The sequence below is a fragment of the Toxorhynchites rutilus genome, chromosome 3 (assembly GCF_029784135.1).
Source record: "Toxorhynchites rutilus septentrionalis strain SRP chromosome 3, ASM2978413v1, whole genome shotgun sequence".
NCBI lineage: Eukaryota > Metazoa > Arthropoda > Insecta > Diptera > Culicidae > Toxorhynchites > Toxorhynchites rutilus.
In genome coordinates, this window is record NC_073746.1 from 73,220,196 (window position 1) to 73,229,813 (window position 9,618).

A 9,618-nucleotide genomic window follows, 5' to 3' on the forward strand; every position below is an offset into this window, starting at 1 on the left:
CCTTACCTTATTTTTTATTTTTTATTCCATGATGGTGGTTCATTCCACCGAAATTCGCTTTTGAAGCGTCCGCTTCAATACGCATGTTGGAGCATGAGCAGCGAAAATACCGCCAGCCCAATATTATGCGAGGATCCCTTCGTCCCGTCAGAATTATCATTTACACAAAACTCTTAAGTGACAGACAGATGACCATTTGTCGGCCTAATTGACTCTCGAATGGACTGCTGAATATTAATTTCTGTTTAAATTTTTTGTTGGTGTCCGAGAATTAATGCAAGAAACGATATTGCGACAGAATAATGAAAATGAAGGATACATTTTTGAACGCCATCATATCCTAGGATGAATATAATTCACCAATATGTGCCCTTGTCAAAAGTGTAAAAGCTTAATGCTTAAAGTATTTACTTTACCGAAAGACTCAATGTCACATTCAAGACAGTCACTAAGCACTCGCAGAGACGACTCAGTTTGCTATTCCCCCTCAAATAACTCAGCAAATATGTTAAAACAGGCAAAACATACAGAAACGTGAGATTGGGAAAATAAAACGAAACGTGACAGCTGGAGAGAAAGAGAGAAGGAAAACAACGCTCCGCAAAGATTTTATCGAAATGCCCAAATCGTGTTTCCGTTTACGAGTGTCTTTTATTTCATCTCCTTTATTTGTACCGTGCAAAACGAAACATTCTCATACGCGCAGTGATAAGAGCAAGATTTGGCAACGTCATTTCCGACATCGGTGCGCTCCTTCCGGAAGCAATAGTGGGCGCTGCGTGCTGACATGGGTGTCAATTTACCCTCTTCACGGAGCCAATCCTTTTGCCAAGCTAATGGTATTTTCTCTGCCAGCGCGTATATCTCAATCCATTGGCGGGAGCGTAGGTGATGGGGCAATAATATTGGCTCGAATCCTGCGTCGCAAAGCTCAGAGAATATCATTATGCTCGACTTTTCCGTTTGCGATAGCGGGGGAAATAGCGAGAAGTACCTCCCACTCACGGGAGAGAAGAACAATAAAGCATCGAACCCTATCCGTAGCGCGAAAGTAAATCTTGTCATAATTGATTGGGTTTATCGATAAAGTTAAATCACCCCAAATGATCCTTCATCATCGTCTTCTATCAGAGAGTGTGGAATATGGAATCGATTGTAGGATTGTCGTGGAATCGTTTCCTGTGATGGCTCAAAGTGGTGTATTCACCCGTTCTATAGACGCCAAGAAGCAACCTTAAACGACGCTAACTTTAATTTTACGATTTTACGTTGGAGATTGTGATTTCAAGTTTATTTACCACCCACAGAGTTTATTTGAGTTGATTCATGGACAAGATTTTCAGAAGTTTTTCTTAGCTAGAAAAAGCAATTTGAAAAGTGTGTGCGGGATGTAAAACAGAAAGTTCTCTTCACTTTTGCGAACGATACTGACAAATGTTTGTATGGAAATGTCATATTTGCTCGTATCAGTAAATTACAATGTCCACAATGAAGCAATGCCAAAATGAATACAGGCAAACCTGTTTTTGTGGGCTTGTTTTTCGTACGATTTGTGCGATTGAAAATAAATTTTAAGAACAGGACAAGGAATACCAAATCAAAGGATAAATGACGGGAAGCAGGAAAAATAACAAATAGAAAGATATATGGACGCGAAATGGATGTGTATTAATGGAAAGACAGAATAAGAAGAACAATAATTTGGCATAGAAATCTTAAACAAAAACTAACAATAATAATGACGCAAGTACTACTACGTTGAGACGACGAATGGTACATTAGAACCATCGAAGTGGGAGAAGATAAAAGTAAGACGAGAATAAATGAAATAGGAACGAAAATGTAATTGAAATAAAGGAAAACGTTGCACTAAAAGTAATTGTTTATGTTTTATATGACGGAAAAAATGTCGAAAACGGATATGTATATAATGCATATGAAGAGGTAGAAATAGAATCTTAAAAGGGTGCAAAGTGTGATAAGAAATAAAACAGAAATGAGAAAAGAAAGAAATTTGAACACAGAGCGAAATATAGAGAAAACAATTATAGATGTGAAAATATTTCAAAATAAAGAAAGCAATATATATTTTTAAAACAAGCTATTCATTTATTGAAAAATGTCACACCGCAATGCAATTTTGATCTACTTTTGAATTTTTGTTCCCAAATCCGAGGTGGAGGTTGGATGTTTGCATACCGTCAGGTGAAGATTGTTTGTTTGATTGTGGCATACTACATTTCTTTATTTGAGAACTGTCCTTTCTATCCTGAGACAGAAATTCTAGAGATTTACTTTGGTCACTTTGACTGTTCCATAAAACTATATGAACAAGGATAACGCTCAGGGAGATGATTGCCTGTAGTTTCCAGAGAAAATTTTAAACTGAATGATATTGTTTATGCTTTATGTTACACTGCTTGTTATTGTTCATTAAAACATATTTTTAAAGAAGTTTCTTTTGCGGTTATTCAAGTCTAGAAACGATAGAAAGTCGCTAACAAAAAAGGAAGAAAATGAAAAAAATCAAAATAATGTCTATCGGTCCGCTCTGACTCAATGTAGATCGAATGTGGATCAACTTTCAAAGAACATATTGAATTTGCATATATTTGATTCCGATATAGTTCTTTGCCCAGACTGTTTAACCTAGGAATCTCCGGATTTAAGAAATGTCAGCGAATCCTATCATCAATTCTTACAATTTCGTTCCTGGATGTTTGGATAGCTTCAAATAAATTAAAATCCCTGTTAATTAGAAGGTCATAGGCCGTGGGAAAAAAAATTCCCGACTGGCACTGGTACACGCATATTCTCGAACAGAAGATAGAGGAGATGTGTCTAAAACGCGCCTGCCGGGCAATTTGACCCGCCTGATTTTCTCGTAAACCAGCAAAAATAGAAATGCAATGGATATAGGCAATCGTACTAGTCAATGATGGAATCCCACCATGCAAGTTTTACATTTGCAACATGTTTTAAAAAAATATGAAAAATAATTTTCTTTGGAAGCGATTTTCGATGTAATTTTCTACATCATTTCTATAAGGTTTTTGTTGCTTGAAACCGATTCAGAGGCGATAACTGTTGTATCCGGATCTTTTTAAATCAAAAAACACGTCTATCTCGATTCGTATGAGACACAAAAGAGACTTTATTATTGACAGTTCTCCCTGTGGCTACTATCATCTGGCTATATACATTTATGTCACTACTCTGTTGCTGATATGGTTTAACACCGGGAGGGTGGGTTAAGTACTACTCTACATCCCTCACTTTCTCAAAATGAATGAACACTATTTACTTGAAAATCACTCAAATGCGTAGGCTGCTTCTTCTGCCTTATTGGACGAGTATGTTCTCCGACTGAAATAGGTGAATTGTTAACCAATACTTCACTTCGAAAAGCTACCTGATCCTGGACACCCTCGGCACCATCGTCTTCTGAAGATATCTGGACATCCTCATCGTCTCGTGAATGAAGCCGTTTTAAATGAGCTGTATTTCTATGAATTACTCGATCTGATATCTTGGAACGCAGCGTTACGTCAGATCCGTTCTTATCAATAATTTCCCACTCCTCTGGGCTGAAGTTGGATGCGAGCTTGTGTTCTTTCATTGGTCTCTTCACAACAACTATATCACCAGATTGAAGATTACTATTCCTTGCATGTCGTCTAACATTTGTGTATTCTTCGCTTTTCTGTTTCTGTTCTCTATCTCTGTCCTTCACTTCTTCCAAAATTTTTCCTGAATCTACTGAAATAGATGGTAATTTATCCTTCATAACCCGACCAAACATCAATACGGAAGGTGCCACCCCGGTGGTTGAGTGAGGTGTTGAATTATACGTCAGTACACACATTCGGAGATCCCACTTCCAGTCTGTATCCTCCACCTGGCTTATCTTTAAATGCTTTTTCAACATTCCATTCACTCGCTCCACTTCACCGTTCGCTTGAGGCCAATATGGTGTACTATTACGAAGTTTGATACCATATTGATCACAGAAATTTTTGAATTCATCGCTTCTGAATTGGGGACCATTATCTGTTTTTAGGCTCTCCGGCATTCCAAAGCGGCAAAATGTCTCATGCAAGGCTTTGACTGTCAAACTTGCAGTGGTTTGTTTCAGAACGACAACCTCTATAAACCGGCTAAAATAATCTACGATGACCAAGAGATTATCTCCGGATGGCAACGGTCCGACGAAGTCTGCAGATAAGTCCACCCATGGTCTTTCTGGCATGTTTGTGGATTTTAGAGGTTCCGGAGGGTCAAGTGCTGATACAATTGTACAGGATTTGCATTTTTTTACTAACATTTCTACCTGTTTGTCGATTCCTGGCCACCACACCTTCTGTCGCAGTCGCCTTTTCATTGATACGATTCCAAGGTGTGTTTCGTGAGCGAGCTCAAGTACCCGTGATCGCAGGGCTTCTGGTACAATTAGACGGTTTCCTCTCATCAGAATGTTTCCAGATCGATACAATTCTGATTCGAACGGTTTGAAACATTTTACAGTTCCCGTCCATTTAGCTCCATCGAGAACTGATATAAGCTCCTGAAGTGATGTGTCTTGCTCTGTGTGCTTCTCTATTTCTTGGACTGTAACTGCCTTCGGCACGGTCGTAGCTACCAAAGCTTTTATGAATGCTTCATGCTCATCGTCAAAAGGCTCTGGCTTAGAAACTGACAATCGGGATAACGCATCAGCCAGGTTTGTAGCTCCAGGCTGGTATATGACATCAAACCTGTATGATTGCACTCGTAATACCCACCTTTCAATGCGTGGACACGGTTTGGAACGTGGACTGAATAGAAAGTCTAAAGGTTTACAGTCGGTGATGAGTTTGAATGTAGCTCCCAGCAAGTATAAGCGAAACTTTTCAATAGCCCAAACAAGAGCCAAGGCCTCTCTCTCGGTCTGAAAATATTTCCTCTCGAGGTCGGTCAACGCTTTGCTGGCGAAAGCAATGATACGTTTTTCATTCTTACTATTTGCTTGCAATAGAACTGCCCCTAATCCAGTAGGACTTGCGTCCACGATGAGAAAACTCGTATCCTTGGGATCAAAAAATCGGAGAAAATCTACTGATGATATTGCTGCCTTAATTGAATCAAAAGCGTTTTGATGGACGTTACTCCATTTGAAAAGCGTTCCCTTCCGTAGCAGATCTCGCAAGGGATCAGTTTTACTAGCTAAATTAGGAACAAATCGACCGACGTATGTTACCAGACCTAAAAAACTTCGCAGCTCAGCGATGTTTGAAGGAGAACGGAACTGTTCAATTGCTTTGACCCTGCTCTCTGTTGGTCTGATTCCTTTTTCTGACAATTCGTGTCCTAGAAACTCGAGCTTGTTAACGTTGAATAAACATTTCTTTGAGTTCAGCAAAATTCCGTATTCTTCCAGCCTGTCTAGAAGAGTCTGTAGTCTCGTTGCATGTTCTTCTTCCGATTTTCCGAATACCACCAAGTCATCAAGGTATACAACAACTCCTTCTAAACCCGCAACTATTGTTTCCATAACCTTTTGGAAAAGTTCTGGAGCTGAGCAAACGCCAAACATAAGCCTCTTATATCTACGACAATTAAACATTAAAAAATTATGTTAGTGATTTATTCGAATTTGGTCAAAATACAATTCAACTTCAAAGATTTTATTACCTGAATAAACCGTATTTCGAAATGAAGGTTGTTATCTCACGCGATCGCTCCGAGATCTCGATTTGGTGGTAGGCGTCTTTAATGTCCACCTTTGAGAAACGTACAGCCCCGTTGATGCTACCTAGCAACTCCTCGATGACTGGAAGAGGATGCTTCTCTCTCAAAACTGCTCGGTTTGCTCGACGCATATTAACGCAAAGTCGGACTTCTCCAGAATCTTTAAGCACAGGAACCAAAGGGGAAACCCAGGCCGACGGTTGAGTGACACGCTCTATAATGCCTTGCTCCAGCAAAAACTGCAACTTTTCCGCAATTAAGCCTTCCAGGGTTATCGGGACCCGTCTATAAGGTTGCTGAACAGGCTGTACTGTTGGATCAATGGGAATTTCCAACAGCACCCCCTTCACTTTGGGAAACTCCTTTGGCGATTGATCGATGGCACCAACATTGAATCCAATTTTCAAAACTTGCAATTCACGAGCTGTCTCTTCACCTAGTAAACATTGCTTACCTCCCTCTACAACGTAGAACTTCGCTTTTGTTGTGTTGTCACCCGCTTCTATTTCTGCATTGAACATGCCCTTGACTTTCAGCGGTTCACTACTTGCATAGGCTTTGAGTATGCGATCAGGTTGCCTGGACCAATCATAAGCCTGAACATCGACTCGTTTCAGCTGCTGCCAAATGTGCACTGGAATTATGTTTGCGTCGGCTCCGGAATCTATGGTCATCGGAACTATGACCCCTCCTATGCGGAAATGAAATACGTTGCGTCCCATTGCATAAAAAATATTCGCATCTTCTTGGCAGTCCACGTTGCTCTCTGTTACCGTTCGGATACGTTTTGCTGGAGGGTTGTGCCAATCTGTCCTCCCAGCCTCATAAAACGATCTTTTGTGCCGATGCAAGGGTTCTTGGTTTTGGGGTTGGTTGAATTTAGAACAAAACTTCGCATAATGACCATTTTGGTGGCATCTATTGCACTTTATTCCTATTGCCGGACACCATTTGCTGGCCTTCAGATGCCCTGGATGTCCACAAGCGTGGCATGTCATTAAAACTCCACGGTTCATGACCGGAGTACGCGATGGATATACAAAATTACCCCGACGCTGTTGTTTCACCGATTGAACCATCACTTCCTCTCGATAGGCATGTCCTTTATTTGTCATCTGCATCGATTTCACTTTGGATTCAGACATAGCGGTACCCAGAGCTATAATTTCATTCAACGACCGTACATCTCTTTTCAATATCTCCATTCGCAACGTATCTGAATTACCCTTCTCTGTTATCTGATCAATTATCATTTCCTCCAACACGTTCGGCAAAAAATCACATCGTTTTGCTTGTATTCTTAACCTCAATGTGAAATCAGACAACCTTTCAGATGGTTTCTGTGCCATCTGCCTAAACACATACCGTTCGTATGCAACCATACGCTTGGGTTCGAAATGAGTATCGAAGGCAGTGACAGCTGCATCGTAGTAAGGAGGTTCACTAAGCACTAAAGGCACTCGTTTGGCTTCAGGCAAATTGTCATGCAGCTCCTGCAAATCAGGACCACCAAGAAATAGTAGTTTTGCCAATTTTTCCGATTGATCCGTTATATTACAGGCACTGAAATAGCATTCAAGTTGTCTTTTCCATTTAGCCCACTCCGTTGCTTGTTGATTGTCTTCAATGTTTATATCAAACGGCTTAACAGCTCGTACTGACTCCATTGCTCTAACGAAATTAGAGAAAGATTGAACAAAATTTAAGTGTTTCCTATGTTAAAACTAATATATATATATATATATATATATATATATATATATATATATATATATATATATATATATTATCCAGCGCCAGAGTATGTGGAATTCCAACAGCCTTCCGTGATGACTAAAACCAACAGTTTTAGGGCCACGGTAGATGAACCCATCGGTATTGTTCCTTCCCATCTTCAAAACCAGAGATTTTTGTAATATAACAACTAAGATCAACAGCCTTGTTTCTTCTAAAATCACCAAAACCAGCAGTTTTGGGACGCAGTACTAATCCTGTTTTTTCTTTCACTAAAACCAGCAGTTTTTTTTTTGCTAAAACCAGCAGTTTTAGAAAACACAAAAAAAACCAAGACCAACAGTCTTGTTTCTCATCAATTACCAAAACCAGCAGTTTTCGATCCTAGGCTGGTTATGCCCCTTTCCAACCGAAACCAGCAGTTTCATGCATACAGACAATTAAAACAGTACTTAATTCCGGGTTATCCCGTTACTTTCCCCACTTCACACCAATCACCAAGATACACATAACCAAAAAAACCCAATCCAAAAACAGCAAAAAAAATGTGTTTGATTTTCATTAGAACCTCCACATACTCTGAGAAAAAAAAAAAAAAATTGAAACTTTTCACTGAGAATAGCTCCCTTCCTATTGCTAGTGTAGGTGTACATTTTAAAGTCAAAGAAAAAACTAACCTGTAACAGTTCACCAAAATTAGCCAAAATTCAATATGGAAACCCACCTCGTACGCCAATGTTGTATCCGGATCTTTTTAAATCAAAAAACACGTCTATCTCGATTCGTATGAGACACAAAAGAGACTTTATTATTGACAGTTCTCCCTGTGGCTACTATCATCTGGCTATATACATTTATGTCACTACTCTGTTGCTGATATGGTTTAACACCGGGAGGGTGGGTTAAGTACTACTCTACAATAACTGTGGGTCATATTTATTGAGTCGAGTTCCCAGTGAATATCTTAGATGAAGAAAATGGTAAGAAAGGATTCATTTCCTTCTCAATTTGATATTCTCCGCATCAGCTTACCATCGGGCAGTATGGCATACCCTCAATCGGGGCAATTTGTTAGCTTTCGGCCGGATAACATTCTCACGAGAGGAATAGCTTGTATGTGAGGGATGCCAAATGATTTTTTCAAATATCTCTGCATAGCACGAATAAATGTCTTCAAATGTAATCATAATGAACAAAAATGAGCGAACCATCACGCTATTTTTAAATCATGTTCGATAAATCATACAAATAATTGTTTTCACATACTTTGAAATGACCTCAGTATGTTTTCACAAAATTAAATGTCTTCAAAACGAAAACATGTCCTCACATCTGGCATCTATATTATGTGCTCAGAGATTGCAGGAAAACAAGAGCGCGGACTAGAGAATTAATGAATACTGGGAGAACACGCTCACCGGAGAAACGGTTTCTTCTCTTCGCTGGTGGACATGAAGGGAATAGATTGATGGAATCTCTCATTCATACAAGCTGTTTCTCTGAGCTTTATAGAGAGAAACAACTCATGGACATATTATACTTCGGCTGGGCCATTTAACACCGTATGGTTGGAAATTAAGAATTTGGGCGCCTTTCAAAATAAAATTCGTCGCTTTTTTTTTCATTCAGTATCTAAAATACAGAACGAGTACAGATGACTGAGGGTTAACTAATCTACGTACTGACGTAGTTGTTACCTTAAATTTTGAGAGCACGGTCAAGATAAATCCATTCTCGCTTAGGGGGTGTGTATTACACACTTCTCCTATATAATCCTGATCGGCGACGCAGACCAAATTTCATTGAGCTCCAGAATAGCTATATCAAGGTGTTGTAGTCTGCGTCTAGTTAGAGCTCCGCAGTTACAGAGCAAATGTTCCGAAGATTCGCTTTCGGCATTACAAAAGCGACAAATATCATCTTGTGCTAAACCTATGTTCTTAAGATGGTATTTACTCGGGCAGTGTCCTGTTACAAGACCAGTGAATGTGCTTAAGTCTTTCTTATTAACGCTTAGCAGCTGTTGAGTAATTTTAATACTCGGCGTAAAAATTTTTTTCGCCTGTTTAAGTTTTGCAGCCATCCAATTGGCTGTCACTTCCCTATATTCCCATTTTTTCAGCTCGCTTTTCAACACACAGTCGAAGAGTCCACAGA

The 9,618-nt window shown here is 39.6% G+C and overlaps 1 protein-coding gene across 1 annotated transcript; it reads right to left on the reverse strand.

Moving 5' to 3' along the window:
* Positions 1–3,342: 3,342 nt before the first annotated feature.
* LOC129773229 (uncharacterized protein K02A2.6-like) lies at positions 3,343–8,271 on the reverse strand. Its single transcript, XM_055776823.1, has 4 exons — positions 8,139–8,271; positions 5,671–7,398; positions 3,413–5,585; positions 3,343–3,366 (listed from the first exon to the last, which is right to left on the reverse strand). The coding sequence occupies exons 2-4, from the start codon at positions 7,392–7,394 to the stop codon at positions 3,343–3,345; spliced, it is 3,921 nt and encodes a 1,306-aa protein (XP_055632798.1). The 5' UTR covers positions 7,395–7,398; positions 8,139–8,271.
* Positions 8,272–9,618: the final 1,347 nt, after the last annotated feature.

Coding starts and splice junctions, on each gene's coding strand:
- LOC129773229 (XM_055776823.1), bottom strand. CDS start 7,394: ATGGAGTCAGTACGAGCTGTTAAGCCGTTTGATATAAACATTGAAGAC. Junction 5,586..5,670: donor TCGAAATACGGTTTATTCAG/GTAATAAAATCT, acceptor TAATTGTCGTAG/ATATAAGAGGCTTATGTTTG. Junction 3,367..3,412: donor CCGAGGGTGTCCAGGATCAG/GTAGCTTTTCGA, acceptor CACCTATTTCAG/TCGGAGAACATACTCGTCCA.